Source organism: Siphateles boraxobius, unplaced genomic scaffold (genome assembly GCF_051911475.1).
Source record: "Siphateles boraxobius isolate OS27281-9 unplaced genomic scaffold, OSU_SipBor_1 46, whole genome shotgun sequence".
Taxonomy (NCBI): Eukaryota; Metazoa; Chordata; class Actinopteri; order Cypriniformes; family Leuciscidae; genus Siphateles; species Siphateles boraxobius.
This window is the reverse complement of record NW_027509097.1, coordinates 20972967-20992614: the sequence shown is the minus strand read 5'-3', so window position 1 is coordinate 20992614 and position 19648 is coordinate 20972967. Positions and strand designations below refer to the sequence as shown.

The window sequence follows — 19648 nt, the reverse complement described above, 5'->3', positions numbered from 1 at the left end:
AACAGTGCAAGTCGCTTGATCCATTCAGATTTGACTTTGAATTTTGTTTTATACAGTCATGTGATATGGGAACATTAAAGGTTCTGTGGTGAATCTAGCAGAAAACAGCCATGACCACCATTTAAATACATGATGAGGTAAATTTTCTACATGTTTACAATATTATCATTACAAATTCTATAGTTTATTATTAGTTGTTTATTTTAGAAACCATATATCCCTGGTAATGAGGAGCATGGTTTTACCATTGTCTACCATGATCTTACAGTTAAATAAAACTACAGTTAAACTGGATTCTAACACTTGATCTGCAATGTTCGATGTCTAACTTCACAATCAATGCATACAGTTTAATTTTAATAAAGTATATAGGCCTATCTATAATAAATAGAAAATTAAACTGAATATATAAATAAATTGATAGTCCTGCTGCACGGGTTTTCGTAATTATTCCAGATAATATAACAAATAAATAATTATTGATAGGCCTAGGTACTTGTTAAAAGGGCTTTGTGTGTTTCTTACTAGGTTATCTACTGTCAATAATAGAAAAAAAGAATGAACGAATTAATTAAAACGAATTGAATTAATAAATAATAATATTGACGCACCTCTCTCTCACTCTACTCTACTCTACTCTACTCTACTCTACTCTACTCTACTCTACTCTACTCTACTCTACTCTACTCTACTCTACTCTACTCTACAAAGCGATCATGCCCAGACGTGTGTTCAGCGCGTTCAGTCTGTGTTCACAGTCAGTGTTTAAGACCTGCTACAGTCGATGGAAACAGTCAGTCTTCGAATGTTTCAGCAAGTCGTGTGTCCCATTATTAGTCTGCTATCAGTGGCTCAAACCTCCGTTACTAACTCTAAAATTTCGTTTTGGAATTAGCAACGGAGGCATGGGATTAGATGCGTAAGAAATTAGTCCTACATACAAGAGCGTTTTAATGACAAAAACTTGACAAACGTCTTGAAATGCATCATCTGAACATGTTTTGAGGTGTGGTAACTAGTATAAGCGGAATAATTGACTTCAGGCCGTTGAATTATTAGAAAAATAATGCACACCCGAGGTGAAACGGTGTCCGCTTCGCGTCGTGACTGCATTACCACCTCGGGTGTGCATTATTTTTCTAATAATTCAACGGGCTGTCGTCAATTATTCCTTACAACTCAGATTGTATTCTTCTGAAAGAAGAAAGGCATATACACCGAGGATGGCTTGAGGGTGAGTAAATCATGGGGTAATTTTCATTTTAAAGTAACTACTCCTTTAAGTGAACGCAAACAGTTAAGAAAGAAAATGCATGTGTAACAGTATAATGGATCCATGTGTCAAGTTTTAAAGTGACAGAGATACTCAAATTATCTTATAATTATTATTATCAGTTTTTCCCCACGGCATCGATGTCAAAACTGTGGCCATCGAAAATGCTGAGAGGCTAGTAACTTTGGAAAACCACCAGCCACAGAGCAACAAATGTATACCGAGATATATATATATATATATATATATATATATATATATATATATATATACACACACACACACATACATATCAGGGGTGTAAATCGGAGTCTTTATGACGATTCGATACGATACCGATTTCTTAAGCCAACGATTCGATTATTTTCGATACTTCACAATTCCCCACGATACGATACCCGATATTTTTACATGATATCTATCAAGTCTCAAATAAATCAACATTTTTTTTTAAAATTTGCCTTTTATTGAGAATACAGAAACAGTATTCTATTCACATAATGTGTATGTTGTGCTCAATGCACTGCAAATAGAACAGCAAATATAACATTTACTGCATACAGTACAAAACTTGATTCTATCGAATCCTGGTGCGTTTCCGTGCATCTTACGTCATCGCAAATGTGCACGACGCATGATAGAAAACAGAACGCGGGTCAATATATATTGTGGTTTTTTATTTTATTTGGTGCTATTATGCACAGCTGAGTGAGCAACACCAGTTTACTGTGTGTCGCATTTGGCTTTTTGCTGATTGCAAACGCAGGAGACAGTGGATTTCCATTAATTTGTTGCCCTGAGTCCTATGTGTGTGCGAATACACTGCAGACTCGCTCTCGCTCTTCTCCAAGGTAAATTATCAACACTATCATCCCTTACATGTGTTAACTAAATGCATCATAATCAGCTAAAAAGCATGCGCAGGTCACTTTACTTCCTGAACAAGTGCGCACCCGAGTCCGTGATGCTTTCACATTCACGCGAACCGCGGCACGGTTCGAGTGCAACCGAAATCAGTGCACCTCCTCCAGGCAGTCTCGGGTTTGGTAACCCAGTGTGCACCCGGGTCCGCATGACAGACAGCGTTCACATTATTAGCGATTTTTCATTTTAACTGTGCCCGTTCCGTTCCGAGTTGGTGTGAAATCACCCTAGACTTTTCAAGTAAGCTGTTGAAGTAGCCTTTTGTACACGTTAGTGCCTGTTTGTTTACGCTAGTAATTGCTAGCTAGGAATTCGCCGACTAAGTGACTGAGGGTGCTTTCACACTGGCAGTGTAGTTCGGTGACTAACTAACGTTAGCCCAGTGCATAACAACAATGGTTTGTATGCATATGAGCGGATGCTGAAAATAGACAGATGGCAAAACAAGCTCTTGCGGACGTATCGATGCATTGAATCGTCGGCTGTATAATCGATGCATTGATACAAATCGAATAATATTTATATTTATTTATAATACATATACCGCTTGAAACTATTTTCATCATATACATCTACAGGTCTTTCATCCAGATAATTATAATTTTGTGGAAAATAGTATTGTCCTGGATACAGTGACCATACATAAGGTAAATTAAAACCGCCCAGGAAGATAAAATTCAAATTCCACTTTTACGAATTTCTGTATTTTCTGAGCTCGGTTGGATGACCCATGTAAAATGCAATCCGTTTTTTTTTGAGAGAGAGAGAGAGAGAAGGAGAGAGAGAGAGAGAGAGAGAGAGAGAGAGCGCGAGCTTGTAGGCCTATATGATAGGTTGCGTGCAGATTATGCTGTCTTGGCAAATCGTGCTATACTGCTGACTGCTAAATAATCTCTACCATGTACTAGGGATGTGATAGTGAAGATATTTTACCGGTTAATTGACGTGTGACAACACCGGTAATACCGGTATCACCGGCGGGGGCTGTTAAATTGCTAATTTAAAGGCAAACGTAAAATGCGTGCGTTCGCACGGCATGCATAATGGTGCGGTCGTACGGAGCAGAACTGTTTTGTTATTGTGCCCTGAATTGGTGCTAATTTGAAAACCAATTTTTTTTTTTTTATACATCGCTTATAAAAAGCTGGTGCGACAGTGTGCACTTCACTTTTAAATTAAATCACCATTTTTGTCCGACAAAGCAGTCAGGACAAAAGTTAGTAGTTAGTAGTAGTTAATGTCGGTGGATTTGAAGCCTTGAAGCCTATCCAAAGGCAGGCCTTTGAACGTTTTTTTTTTTTTTTCAAAGCAGAGAAAATTCATTGCATAATATGAATTTCTAAATTATTTCTAAATTATTTGTTAATGATATTCAGCGTTTTCTGTAATAAATAGAGTTTATTACAGGATTGGCTTCATTACATGGATAGGCTTCAAGGGCAGGTCCTTTTTTACTTATCCTTAAGCATGCAGCAAGGTGCTAGTTTATTTTGTATGTCAGTTTTGATCTGAAATAGAAACAAACTTGCATAACGATTTTGGAAAATAGCACAAGAGAAAATTAACTAACAATTTTCGAATTGTGCTTTATTGCATTGTGGTTTAATATCACTTACCCTGTTCATTGCTGAGAAGTCTTGCTGAGATTTAATATTGTTTAAGGCCATTTAACATTTCAGTCTACATATTGTTTAGTCTATGTTCCTTAAATGGATATCATATAGATCAGTGGTTTGTTTGACTAGTTTATTCTAAAACAACTCATTAAGCGTTGGGCCACTTCGCCCTGCCCACCACCACATGTAAATTCTCAACCTATAGGAAACACTGTGACAATAGACAGCAGTGTGATCAAGACTACCAGACATGGAAAGATGAGGGGGTTGAATACTTTTGGCATAGTAAATGTGTATACAAAAAGATGGGGAGCAAAAAAATAAGTATACTATCTCACATGTTCTGCCGAGCAATGGACTCCAGACGATCCGTCATTGATGGCAACGAAGATACTGATGATGAGGGATGCAGAAGAAACAGAAACAGGAGATTATGGACATCATTTGATATTCAAAATTATATTAAATAGTCACAATATATTTAAAACACATTTTATAGTGAGAGAAAATCTAACCTAACAGAATAAGGCATTAACACATTTTATGCATAACAGTGAGCTAACTAATACTGAGCAACAATACGGGTATGTAAAAACAGATATTTTTTTATCTAAATCTGAAGGTCGAACTTGTATCAATGTGTTGTTGTTTTTTTTCATTTTATATTAAAGTTTAATTACCAAATTATCAATTTACTAAAACTATTATTATGCACTAATATTATATTTCTATGTAGTAGTATACCGTTTCTGTTTGCAATAGCTGTAGTGTGCTGTAACGTGGTGTGGTATAGCTGTGCTGGGCAACGTTGGTAAACTGATGTTACCTTCTCATTCACTGATTCGCTCCATCATGCTCAAGTTAAACTCTCATAACTACCGGCTCAATATTCAGAAAATTTCTAATTTACAGCAATTTACAGCTCCAACCAACAGGAAGTCGGCTATTTTTGTTTGAATGTGTTTTTTTGTTTGTTGAAAAATCATGCGTTTTTTTGTTTGTTGAAAAATCATGCTGTGAATTTTTAACTACTCCTCTTAAGTGGTTAATTTGATTCAAACCAAACTTTTTCAATATATTAAATATGCTAAACTGCATATTTATTATATTTAATATACTTTCATAATATATGGAAATATATTAAAGATGCTAAACTGTGAACGGATATTGGATATATCATATGGTGAGGAATTAAATTAATGACAAAAGGCAAACAGGAAGAGTCTCATATCATGTAAAATCATTGTTTGCTTTAAATTAAATTAAGATTGTATGTTTGGTAATTGAACAAATGAATTTAAAATGTGCTATATTTCAGATCAATATATTTGTTTTCTTTAAAATTTTGTATTTTGAGATTAATTCATGACACTAAACAATAGTATTGGGCGATATGCTCCATTTTTATATCGTCCTATCGTCAGCCGGTGAGATCGGCGTTCACACACAACCCGTAAAAATCCCTTCAAGACACGTGACATCGATGTGACGTAATGTCTCAGCAGCGTCTATAGTTTGCTTATGAGCTGCGATTTCTCTCTGGAGAAACCACGCTTACTTTTTACGTCAACCCAACAGGAAGTCGGCTATTTAGGGTTGTTTGGAAAAGCATGCTATGGAATTTTAAATACTCCTCCTAGGGAATTCATCCAATCGCCATCAAACTCAGTGTGCATGAAGTCAAGACATTGAGGATGATAAATTGCCAGCGGATTTTTGATAACTCGAACGGTTTGGCCGTGGCGAGGAAATGAATTTATGGTGAAATAGGGAAACAGGAAGTGTGTTATAACTTCTACATTAATTAACTGATCTTGATGAAACTTCAGCAGTGTGTTCGTTGTAAGAGGCCGATCACATGAATGTGACTATATTGAGTCAAAGTTATAGCGCCACCAACTGGCAGCAGGAAGTCTCACTTTCAAAATGCTTTGAAATCACCCTCTTATTTTTACCGAATTTGCTTCAAACTTCACTACTATAATGTAAACACACATCAGATTTAGACCTGTGAAAGGATTCTTGATATCTTTGATACTGTTGCCATGGCAACGCATCAAACTTTAATATTCTTTTTGGATGCTTTTGCGAGTCTTAGCATGATTGGAATTGCATGAAACTCGGCATACACATCACATTTATTAGCCAGTAGACGTGCAAAGTTTCAGAAACGGGCGTGGTGGAAGGGCTCAGTAGCGCCACCTTTTGACAAAAGTGGGGGGTAGTTTTACCTACAATAACAAATCTCGGTATGTATATTCTTCTCATCGAGCCGGAAAACTTTCTAATTTACAGTCATTCGCTCCAACAAACAGGAAGTCAGATATTTTGGTTTGAATGTGGATTTTTTTCTCTCTCTCTCTCTGTGTCTCTGCGTCTCTGTGTGTGTGGTTGGGGGGGGGGGGGGGGGGGGGGGTTGTTTGCTGGAGAGATTGCTTTTATTTTTGTTTTTCAAGTTTTCGGGGCTTTTGGGGCCCTTAACGTGCTTGAAAACTCTTGAAACTTTGCACACAGTTCAGAACCCACGGCCATCAGGGCTGGGCTGAAGCTCGTACCCGGGCATGGCAGGGGGGCTCTACAGTGCCCCCTTGAACTGGGTCCAAAAACTTGGTCCATAGATCAAACATGCTTGCATGTAATATGAAACTCGGTACACATATAGATCTCATCGGGACGAACAACTTTCGCACTCTTAAGTTTTACGCCAGCCCAACAGGAAGTCTGTTATTATGGGTTGTTTGGAAAACGCTTGTTCTGGAATTTGATATACTCCTCCTAGTGAATTCATCCTCACCAAACTCTGTGTGCATGAAGTCAAGACCTTCAGGATGATAAATTGCCAGCGGATTTTTGATATCTCGAACGGTTTGGCCATGGCGAGGAAACAAATTTATGACGAGAAAAGAGAAAAACGAAGTGTTATAATTTCTACATACATTAACTGATCTTGATGAAACTTCAGCAGTGTGTTCGTGGTAAGAGGCCGATCAGATGGATTTGAGTATTGTGAGTCAAAGTTATAGTGCCACCAACTGGCAGCGGGAAGTGTCGCTTTCAAAATGCTTTTGATAAAAGTGTGGGGGGGGGGGGTTACTTTTACCTACAGTAACAAAACTCAATACGTATATTGTTCTCATCGAGCCGGACAGCTTTCTAATTTACAGTCATTAGCTCCGACCAACAGGAAGTCAGATATTTTGGTTTGAATGTGGATTTTTGGGATATTTCACACACTGAGTTTTTAGCTACTCCTCCTAGGTGGTTTATTTTATTCACACAAAACTTTTTCAACATGATGAAAATACATTAAAGATGCTAAATTGTTAACGGATATTGAATATCTTAAACAGTTGTGCTATGGTGAGGGATTAAAGGCATGTCAAAAAGTAAACAGAATGTGTCTACAGGGCTCGAATTTGCGACCATTTTGGTCGTATATGCTCCTGAAATTTAATCCGTTCGACCTAAAAATATATTTGGGAGCATTTGTGCGAGTGCAAATAATGGTTGTGGTGCGACCTCTTTTTATTTATCTACAAAACATTCGCAAATTAATGCACAGTGTGTATCTTATGTGTGCTGATACGCGGTGGCCGAACCATCATTCTATCCAACGATTACATCCAATCAAACTTCATCCTTACGTTCTTAACTTTAAAGCAGATTTAAGAATGGTTAATAATAGCTGTCTATCACTCCCACTCACTTACGCTGCGCTCCGTTGTCACGTGACAGGGAGACTACCGGCTACCGGCTGTCTCTCTATGCTCGTTCTTTCAGTAACATGAGCCCTGTCACAAGCACAGCAGTCAGTCATCTATCACTCACCGATCAAATAAGGCTTTGGCGGTCGCCAAAAAAATATTAAATGCAGGAAAAACCTTGTTTCATTCATCTTCTCTCTTATTCAGCCTTTTAAATTTTGCGAGGTCGCGCGCGCACACTCTCTCACAGTCTTCAAACTGTCTTGCTCTCCCTCCCTCACGAATATTAATCGAAATCAATTGAGAATTGACACGATGGTAAAAGGTAAGAAGACCGAGGTTTCTTCTGAATTACCGCAGGGTGTGAATTGTGCAAAAAGAAATTTGCCTTATCTTCTTTGAAAAGTGTTCCGCACATTCAGCTGACATAAACCATAATTTCAATAGACAAAACAAACTATCCAGTGATGAAATGTTTTCTGTGTTGACACTAATCTTGTGCGAGGTCCTAACTGCTGGGATAATCCAACCACAATGCATGCCATAGCCTACAATTCCGCTAATGACACGTGCGATTCGCGAACTAATGACTCCTTTGAACCGATTCCATTTAATGAATGGTTAAAACAACTGATCTGTTCAACACTGAACATTGAGTGTATAACAAATCGGTAACACTTTACAATAAAGTTCAATTTATTAAACTCTAGTTAACTACATTAGTAACTATTAATAAACTGCATTTCTACAGCATTTATTAATCTTTGTTAATGTTAATTTAATCATTAATAGTAGCCTTATTTAAATCAAAAGATGTATTTGTTAACATTAGTTAGCCTAATGCACTGTGAAGTAACATGAACAAACAATGAACAGCTGTATTTTTTTATTAACTAAGATTAAAGATTAATAAATACAGTAACAAATGTATTGCTCATGGTTCATGTTAGTTAGCCTAATGCATTAACCAATGTTAACAAATCAAACCACATTTACTCAGAACAACTCTTAAAATGAGAATGTAAGTGTGCATACCCCATTTATTATTAGTAAAAGTGGTTAGGAAGATTTAACCTTAATAACCTACAGCCACACTCTACAACTCTGAAATCCAGCGACAGGAAGAAAACCACAGTTCGCAGGATATCAGTACCCCTGTCATAGAGGAGATGAGGGTTTGCACAGTTAGTGATGAACACATTGATACTTATGAACCCGTTAAGACTAACCAGCATAAGAGAGAAAAGAACCTCAACGGGCATAGGCCTGGAGTTAGATGGCCAAGAGCTTGTGAGAAAACTGCATGGGACACGGTAAACACAGATCTATGCTTTGCATTGGAAAGATTAACTGGTACAGTTGAAAAGAAGCTGGATAAATCTGGGGACATCATTTACGCATATGGAAGTGAGAGTTTTGGTGTGGAAAAAAGGAAGGAAAAAGTACAAACTACTCCTGCTGTATCTAGACGGCAGAAGAAAATTGAAGGGTTAGTTAGAGAAAGGAGCATACAGATACAAAAAGGCATAAGCCTATGTCAATTCCGTCAGATATCCCACCTATCAATCCACCACAATACCAAATGGAGGTCTGTGCACCTAAGTGGAAAGAGATAGAGCAAGTTGTGAGAAAGGCAAGGGCTTCATCATCTCCAGGGCCTAATGGAGTTCCCTACAGAGTGTACAAGAGTGCTTCAGGAGTTCTACGAATTCTGTGGAAATTGATGAAAGTGGCATGGGAAAAGCAGGTTGTACCTAGAGCATGGCGCCGAGCAGGTGGAGTCTTTATACTTAAAGAAAAAGATTCTACAAGCATCAGTCAGTTTCGTCCTATTTCACTATTAAACGAAGGAAAGATTTTCTTCAGCATTATTGCGCAGAGATTGTCAGCCTACCTATTAAAGAATGGCTTCATTGACACTTCAGTTCACAAAGCGGGCATTCCAGGGTTCTCGGGATGCTTAGAACACATCAGTGTTATCTGGCAACGAATTCAATCAGCTATAAAGGAGAGGAAGGAGCTCCATGTGACATTCCTGGATTTGGCTAATGCATATGGTTCAGTGCCACATGAGCTTCTTTGGGCAGCATTTGATTTTTTTAGAGTACCAATGTCAATAACAAATTTAGTGAAAGCCTATTTTGGAGATTTGCAATTTAGTTTCTCAGCTCCAAAATTCAACACCGCATGGTAATGCTTAGAGGTTGGAATAATGGCAGGATGCACCATTTCTCCACTGGCTTTTACAATGGCAATGGAAGTAATCATTAGGGGATCAAGATGGGTAGTAGGAGGAGAGCGCTTGGCTTCTGGGATGCGACTACCACCAATCAGAGCATGCATGGATGACATAACAACCATGACTACAACAGTAGCCAGAACAGTAGAACAGTAGTTATTGGGGAAGTTAACAGATAATATTGAATGAGCAAGAATGCAATTTAAGCCCTCTAAATCAAGGAGCATCTCGATAGTTAAAGGAAAGGTAGTAGATAAAACATTCTTCATTAATAGTGAGGCAATACCAACAGTTTCTGAGAAGCCAGTGAAGAGTCTTGGGAGATGGAACGATGGGGATCTGAAGGACACAGTTCTAGTGGGAGAAGTTAGACGACAAGCAGTGGAAGGGTTGAAGAGCATAAACAGCTTGGGCTCTACCAGGCAAACTAAAACTCTGGTGCTTTCAGTTTGGTCTACTGCCAAGGTTGCTGTGACCGCTGACTGTGTACGAGGTTTCTTTGACAACAGTGGATAAGCTGGAAGCGTTAATAAGTTCCATACATCAGGAAATGGTTGGGAGTTCCACGCTGCCTCAGCAGAGTGGGACTTTATAGTAAAGGAGTATTCCAGCTGCCAGTCTCTGCTTTAACCGAGGAGTTTAAGTGTGCCAAGGTCAGACTGGAAATGACTTTAGGAGAGTCAGGCAACAAATGTGTAAGGGAGGCAGCCCCTGTGGTAAAAACTGGTAGAAAGTGGTCAGCAAAGAAATCTGTAGTAGAGGCAAAGGCTGACCTTCAAATTGGGGATATCGTGGGACAGGTACAGCATGGAAGAGGGGGTTTTGGGCTCAGTTTAGCTCCTCCTAAATGGCACAAGGCAGGCCCAGCTCAAAGGAGGAAGCTGGTAGTCAACGAGGTGCGAAAGCAGGAGGAGAGGATGAGATGTATAAAGGCCATTTCCCAGGCCAAGCAGGGAGAGTGAATGAGAGTGTGGAACAACGCAAAATGGGCTGGCAAGACCTTTGGTCAATGGAAGAGAGTAGGATCAGTTTCCTTATTAGGTCAACATATGATGTTCTCCCATCACCGCAGAACCTAAACCTCTGGGTAGGAGAGGATCCCTCTTGTCCTTTGTGTTCATCACCTGCCACATTAAGGCACATTTTGACAGGATGTAAGGTGCCTCTTAGCCAAGGTTGGTTTACTTGGCGCCATGACCAAGTATTGCAATGTTTGGCTTTAGCATTGGAAGGCAAGCGTAGTATGACCAATAAGTTGCCGCCTGTTCTAGCAAAACATTACACGCAGAAGACAATATTCCTCCGCCCAGGCGAGCAACCATCAAGATTAGGTGCTAACACCAATTCTCACCCAGGACAACTGGAAGCTGCTAGGGACTGGAAGATGCTGGCTGATCTTGATCAACGGCTTATTTTTCCACCTGAGATTGCCACCACTAACCTACGACCAGATATTGTTTTGTGGTCTGGATCAGCACGCATTGTTCAACTGATTGAGTTAACAGTGCCATGGGAGGATGCGGTAGATGAGGCATATGAGAGGACGAAACTCCGGTATGCTCATCTGGCCACTGAAGCAGAACAGCGAGGATGGAGAGTCCAGGTTTATCCAGTGGAAGTGGGTTGTCGAGGTTTTGTGGCACACCCTACAACCCGGCTCCTCAGATACGTTGGATTCAGTGGCCAAGAGTTCCGTTGCACAGTAAAGAACTTATCTGAAGCAGCAGAAAGGAGCAGCAACTGGCTGTGGTTGAGACGGAAAGATTCTAGCTGGCTGTGTACAGGCCGCCATACTGCTGTTTCGTAGAACTCTTGAAAACTTGAAGAGTCTGTTGGTTTATTTGTATAGGTTGTATAGTATTTACAGTCATTATGTTCCTGTGTATATTGCGTGAATGACGGGTGGTTGGGCAGATATTGTGTTTTGCGGTAGGTGGTATGCCATACGGAACCGTTGCCACTGAAACTGCATATTAACGCACCAGTGGGGCTCGACAGCCTTAGTCAAACGGGTTGGCCGTATGGTTGGGTTGCGGAGAGATTGTGGTTAGGTCTCAGCAGCAGGAGGGATGTAGAGGTCAGTAAGCTGGGCTGAGTTGAGTGGGGGACGGAGGGGGGTGACTCTGGGACACCCTCTTGACGCCCTCTTGAGGTGTCGTGGGCTAGTCGACGAAACACTGAGGACGGAAGGTGCCGACTTGAAGACCCTAGAGATGTCCCCTACTCAGCTCAATCCAGACGGTTGTCATGGGGGGACCGCACTGTGGTTGCAGCCGTTGTGTGTGCTGGCGCGTGTTAACACTAGACAGAAGGAGATTTACATCACCATATGGAAAGAAGCGTAAATGGATGGAGAAGCATAGGTTACTGTAAAGCTATGTCTTAGTTGGTGCTTATCTTGGCGAAAGCAGAGTACAAATCAGGATGAAGTTTTAACATCTACTCTCGTGTAATGGAAATCAGTATTTTCAGGTTATATGACAATGTGAAGAAAACTTACCAAAAAAATAAACTTTTAGTTTAGACTGGAGTGAGGTGAAACCAGAAAAAAAGTGCAAATCAAGTTGTTGTTAGCTAGCTGCTAATTGTATTCAATTGTATATGGTAGAAAATTTGTTAAAATAAACTTTAATGCTACTTTTTTATTCTAGTTTTTGATATTGATATGATATACCAAAATAATTATTAGGTTTAGCAAAGAAGGATTTTATCTTACAAAGCTATGAAATACAAAAAAAACCCCAAAAAAACAAGCCAAGAAAGGATGACAGTCCATCAGCCACCACCGAAAACCAATAAATTTTAAGCGCGAGAGCTTGTTTAAACACGGAGAGAGTGTCAAGCACAAAAAAATGCAGGGACAAGTGTGTGGAAAACAAATCAGGATCGATTATTAAGGCTTTTAATCACCAGAATGCTGCCGGTCGTTCCACTCTAATGGCAGAAAACGTCAAATTTGGTGGGTGCTCCTAAATTTTTACTGGTGCTCCTAACTTTTTGAAGTTGGGAGCACCAGTGCTACCAAGTAAAAAAGTTAATTTCGAGCCCTGGTCTATTAAAAATAGTTATATTGTGCCATCTAGTGTTTATACTATGTATAAATGTGGTTGGATAAATCTTTTTTCGCTGCTGAAAATGTTTTAAACTGCAAACATTTCCATTTATTACACACTGCATTTCCATGTATATTTAAACATGATGAAAGTCTACTTTGTCACAGTTAGGATTTTTTTTTAAAATGTTCTCCGTCTCTGTCTCCCTCTGTCTGTCATTCCCCTCCCCCTCGCTCTACCATTCTCACTCTCTCTCTCTCTGTGTGTGTGTGTTCATGTTTTTCTATCCCAGTGGGGACTTCAACCTGAATGCACACAGACTCATGAGGAATTGTGTCACAGTGGGGACCTAAATAGAGGTCTCCATGGGTAAACAAGCTTATAAATCATACAGAATTAGTTTTTTGGAAATGTAAAAATGCAGAAAGTTATGTGTGATGGGTAGGTTTAGGGGTAGGGTTAGTGTAAGGGGATAGAATATACAGGTTGTACAGTATGAAAACCATTAAGTCTATGGAGAGTCCCCACAAAGATAGTAAACCAGGCATGTTGTGTGTGTGTGTGTGTGTGTGTGTGTGTGTGTGTGTGTGTGTGTGTGTGTGTGTGTGTGTGTGTGTGTGTGTGTGTGTGTGTGTGTGTGTGTGTGTGTGTGTGTGTGTGTGTGTGTGACAGTGACAAGAGTTTAACTCTTGATAAAGTTTAAGGCCTTGTCTTTTTGAATATATATCTTTTTTTATTACAAAATATGCATATAGCCCATATATTTTAAATGTATTGTTTGCTTTAAATTAAGATTGTATGTTTGGTAATTGAACCTGAATGAATTTAAAATGAATGTGCTATATTTCAGATCAAAATATTAGTTTTCCTTAAAATTTTAATTAACACTAAATTTATTCTCATCTGAATTATAAATAATTTATTTCGGTATAAAATAATACTACCATTACAAAACACATTTGATTTTCTATTTTAATCAATGTAGAATGTGTAGCTTATCTCTCTCTCTTTGTAGTGCACTGACCACATAGTTTATAATAATAATTATATTAATACAAATATTTAAAAAAACTTGAAATAAATACTGTACTTATGGACAAAATTATTTTTGAGCTGCGAAAGATAACTTTGCACTAATTTCAAAGTGACCTATGACATTCCATTTCATTTCAATTTAAATAATCTCATGGATCTCAGCATGATGCATTAGATGTGGCGTATTCAGACAACTTTGATATGGTTCTTTTACCGGGTTTAACTTCATATTGCCCGTCGTGCAAAGTTACCCTAAAGGCACAGCGGTGGCGGTGCTACCGGCTTGGGCACGTCATCGCTATATTTTTTACATGCTTTTTGTTTCCTAATTGTTTACTGATCAAATCTTTTATTAAAAAAAAACATTTGTGACAATGCACTCTTTTTTGCACTCTTTTAGACTCCTCTATTTATTGATGTACAAAATTGTTTTGTATGCCAGGAGGGAGTGATATTAGAGAACTTATTACAGAAGCAAGTACAAAAAGTAAAAATAAATAAATAAATAGTTAAATAAAACCGTTTGTTCAGTTAAGTGCTGTTTTAATTGTCAAAAACAAACAAAACAATAAATATCAGTTCTGCATTTCAGTTATAAAGCACATAAACCTGCAAATCGGTATTGGTGATAAATATATATGCACTAAATCTACATAAATGTATTGATTAAATGCACCTTTTTGTGCCCTTTGCAGTGTCTCTAAACAGCTGAGCAGCAGTGGGTTTCCAGCTGTATTAATGACCCCACGCTTTTCCTGAACAGCCAATAAAACAAAGGGATGTAAAAAAACAAAACAAAGTTGTTAAAAAATGACCAACATTTATAAAAACTGTTAAAGATATATGCTATGATTCTCCAAGAAGCTCTTCTATCAGAGGGTCTAACCATTGCCTGCCGCACCACTTTGCTGGTCTCCTGCCAGGACCGGGTTGAATTATGTTTGCCATGGAGCCTTTCCAGTAGTGCCATCAAACGACTCTGTTTCTCTGACTCTGTCAACAAAACAAACAAAATGACAAAAAATAAGACAATCATTGTGGGAATGTAATCTTAAAAGACTCTATAATAACAATTAACCATTTGTGTTTTTCTTTAAACAAGTTTTCTCTTTGACTGGAGTCAAGATGTCCTTGGGATATTGACAGACTTATTTCCCATGATTGTCTATGTGATAACTGACACAAGCCACTTTCACAAACTAATCCCTGTAATTTACCGTAAAATTACCAGAATTCACACATAAATTCTGTGATGCAATTTCATCGTAAAATTACCTCTAAACGCATTCGCCTGTGTCTTCATTTGCCCACATGAGGAGAAGTCTTTTAGTTTCACTATCTGTCCAATTAAATTTTATTTATTTTTTTTTACATCTGAGTGACAGGCATATGGGGATTAGTAGTAATTAGTAGTGCGGAGTAGTCGCGTCATCTCCATAAGAACTTTATGATTGGCCCAAAGTAGACTTCTTGCGTCAGCGCGTTCTGACCACTTATCTGTATATTCTCTATATAGATCAGTGGTTCGGGCCTTGTACATGCTCATAGCAAAATTTATAACATACGTAACCACATTGTTACCACTCATACTCTTGCTGCCTCCTCAAATATTTTTGCATTTTCTGGTATCTCTCTCTCTAACTTTGCAATTCATGACTCCCAGTCTCTATTTAATATGGTTTCATAACTAAAAGCTTCAACTTCTAGAGTTGATCCGATACCATCTTGTCTTTTTAAATCAGGTTTTGATTCCCTCTCTCCTGTTGTTTTGAGAATTATCAATAACTCTCTGTGCATTGCTGTTGTGCCAACAGCACTTAAAATTACTGCTGTCACCCCTGTACCAAAAACTAACAACATGGACTTTGATAATCTGAATAATTTTCGTCCCATCTCTAATCTTCCATTCCTCGCAAAAATGTTTGAACAAACAGTGGCTTCTCAACTACTATCTCATCTTTCCTCTAATGATCTTTTTGAACCACTTCAGTCTGGATTTCGTAAACTCCACAGCACAGAAACAGCTCTAGTCAAAGTTACTAATGATTTGTTAATGGCTTCTGATTCTGGCCGTCTATCTATACTGATTCTTCTTGATCTTAGTGCCGCTTTTGACACTATAGATCACTATTTTAATTACCCGCTTAGATACTATCTTTGGAGTTTCTGATTCTGCATTAAGGTGTTTTAAGTCCTACCTCTCTGATCGTAAGTAGTTTGTTGTGATGGGTGATTGCAAGTCTGAGGTCAGTGTGGTGCACTCTGGTGTTCCCCAGGGATCAGTTTTGGGCCCTTTACTTTTAAGTATTTACATTTTTCCATTTGGCCAACTTTTAAGAACACTTGGTCTTAACTTTCACTTTTATGTCGATGACACTCAGATCTACACTCACCTAAAGGATTATTAGGAAACAATACTAATACTGTGTTTGACCCCCTTTTGCCTTCAGAACTGCCTTAATTCTACGTGACATTGATTCAACAAGATGCTGAAAGCATACTTTAGAAATGTTGGCCCATATTGATAGGATAGCATCTTGCAGTTGATGGAGATTTGTGGGATGCACATTCAGGGCACGAAGCTCCCGTTCCACCACATCCCAAAGATGCTCTATTGGGTTGAGATCTGGTGACTGTGGGGGCCATTTTAGTACAGTGAACTCATTGTCATGTTCAAGAAAACAATTTGAAATGATTCGAGCTTTGTGACATGGTGCATTATCCTGCTGGAAGTAGCCATCAGAGGATGGGTACATGGTGGCCATAAAGGGATGGGCATGGTCAGAAACAATGCTCAGGTAGGCCGTGGCATTTAAACGATGCCCAATTGTAATTAAGGGGCCTAAAGTGTGCCAAGAAAACATCCCCCACACCATTACACCAGCACCACCAGCCTGCACATTGGTAACAAGGCATGATGGATCCATGTTCTCATTCTGTTTACGCCAAATTCTGACTCTACCATCTGAATGTCTCAACAGAAATCGAGACTCATCAGACCAAGCAACATTTTCCCAGTCTTCAACTGTCCAATTTTGGTGAGCTCTTGCAAATTGTAGCCTCTTTTTCCTATTTGTAGTGGAGATGAGTGGTACCCGGTGGGGTCTTCTGCTGTTGTAGCCCATCCGCCTCAAGGTTGTGCGTGTTGTGGCTTCACAAATGCTTTGCTGCATACCTCGGTTGTAACGAGTGGTTATTTCAGTCAAGGTTGCTCTTCTATCAGCTTGAATCAGTCGGCCCATTCTCCTCTGACCTCTAGCATCAACAAGACATTTTCGCCCACAGGACTGCCGCATACTGGATGTTTTTCCCTTTTCACACCATTCTTTGTAAACCCTAGAAATGGTTGTGCGCGAAAATCCCAGTAACTGAGCAGATTGAGAAATACTCAGAACGGCGCGTCTGGCACCAACAACCATGCCACGCTCAAAATTGCTTAACCCCCTGGGGTCGGCTATCGCGCTCGCTTTTTTTCTTATCAGTGCAAAAGAAACTCAAATAACTCCGTCGATTTTTGTCATACAGGCAAGTGTTATACATTATTAAAAACTGTTAAATGTCTTTTTTTTGTATACACTAATAATAAAAGCAAAAAGTTGTGTTTTTCATAAAATAAAGAACAAAAAAACATGATGCACGTTCTGTCTTCTCTCTCAATGTGAAATTCATTCTGAAACGCGACAGAAAATTATCTGTAACTCGGCCAATACTTGGCACCCACACATGAAAGTAATGTCTTTACAAAGCTTGAAGTCTCATTTTTTAAATGAAGTGAATCATATCAAAAACAAATATTCTCGGTTTAAGAAATCCGTAAGAAAGCAACGACATGTACAGTTTCTCCAGCCCAAGCTCATTAACTTTAATTTGACCACACCCCCACAGGCGCGAGCTGTTCTAATTCAAATGATCCACGTGAACGAACGCAGAGCTGTTAACACCCTCATCAGCTCGAAACAAAGAATCAGCGACTCCAGTATTTCTCTACTTTTCATCAGTTTGGAAGACTGTTTGTGCTGTGGATTTACCTTGGATTTACCTCAGAAGAAGACGTTTTGATTATGAGACCAATTTCTAAGGTAAGAGACATAATAGTAAGTGTTTTATTGTTGCATAAACTTTACATTGTAGCTACTAAACTGGTGCCAGCCTAAAATGTTATGAAATGAGATACAAGTATGCTAGTATGAGTGTTTATTCTAATATGGTGAATATTTTAATGTTTAGACCTGTGTTTACTGTTAAATACTGTGTTTGTGGATATCTGCTCAAACGTAGATGTATAATTTAACAATAATGTTTCATAGTTTGGAGCGGCTCGATCGCTGCAGGCACTGAGTTTGGGTCTGAGTCACGCTGTGTGTTTGAAAAGCAAAACACGCCACACATTAGGTTTCACGTCAAACTCATCTCATTAGATAACAAATAGAAATATTTGAAGTAAGATATGATAAACAATATATGTTTGTCTAGTGTAGTGTTACTGAAGTGATCATTTTAACGATTTATAGGCTGCCTGCTATCTAGGCTATTGTTATTATTTTATGCAGCCCTACACATGCCTATATAACAAGGCACAACAAACTAGGTGTTCGTATATATATTTACAAAATACATATACATATACATATATACACTGCCGTTCAAAAGTTTGGGTTCGGTAAGATTTTTAATGTTTTTAAAAGAAGACACTTATGCTCACCAAGGCTGTATTTATTTGATTAAAAATACAAAACAAACCCAGTAATATTGTGAAATATTATTTCAATGTAAAACAGCTGTTTTCTATGTGAATATATAGTAAAAAAGCGTAATTTATTCCTGTGATCAAAGCTGAATTTTCAGCATCATTACTCCAGTCTTCAGTGTCACGTGATCCTTAGAAATCAGTATATTATGATGATATGATGCTCAAGAAACATTTATGATTATTAGCAATGTTGAAAACAGTTGTGTACCTTTTTTTTTAGAATTCTTTGATGAACAAAGTTAAAAACAACAGCATTTATTTGAAATAGAATCTTTTGTAACATTATAAATGTCTTTACTGTCACTTTTGATCCATTTAATCCTCCTTGATGAATAAAAGTATTGATCCATTTTATTTATTTCCCCCAAAAAATAAAATAGAAATTCTTACTGACCCCAAAGTTTTGAACGGTAGTGTTTAATGTTACAAAAGATTATTTTTCAGATAAATGCTGTTCTTTTGAACTTTCTATTCATCAAAGAATCCTGAAATAAAAATGTAAATAACGGTTTTCAATATTGATGATAATGAAAAATGTTTCTTGAGCATCAAATCATCATATTATACGGATTTCTGAAGGATCATGTGACACTGAAGGCTGGAGTAATGATGTTGAAAATTCAGCTTTGATCACATGAATAAATTACACTTTACTATATAGTTATACTGAAAACAGCTGATTTACATTGAAATATTATTTCACAATATTACTGGTTTTGTTTCGTATTTTTAATCAAATAAATGCAGCCTTTGTGAGCATAAGTGACTTCTTTTAAAAACATTAAAAATCATACCGACCCCAAACTTTTGAACGGCGGTGTGTGTGTGTGTGTGTGTATATATATATATATATATATATATATATATATATATATATATATATATATATATATATATATATATATATATATATATATATATATATATATATATATATATATATATATATATATATATATATATTAGGGGTGGAACGGTACACAGAAGTCACGGTTCGGTTCATACCTCGGTTCAGACATCACGGTTCGGTACGAGTTCGGTACAATGGAGGAAA

The 19648-nt window shown here is 38.1% G+C and overlaps 1 protein-coding gene across 2 annotated transcripts in view; it reads right to left on the bottom strand.

Moving 5' to 3' along the window:
• The window catches only part of LOC143710236 (mediator of RNA polymerase II transcription subunit 1-like), a 194409-nt gene that overhangs the window by 120426 nt on the left and 54335 nt on the right, over positions 1-19648 (bottom strand). Inside the window, exons 2-4 of one of the 2 annotated variants that reach the window (XM_077201240.1) lie at positions 14731-14837; positions 14521-14599; positions 4152-4206 (exon numbers count right to left, since the gene is read on the bottom strand). In XM_077201240.1, coding sequence (XP_077057355.1) covers positions 4152-4206; positions 14521-14599; positions 14731-14837 — 241 coding nt within the window. The remainder of the gene's footprint in view (positions 1-4151; positions 4207-14520; positions 14600-14730; positions 14838-19648) is intronic. The other variant, XM_077201241.1, reaches the window with a different exon arrangement.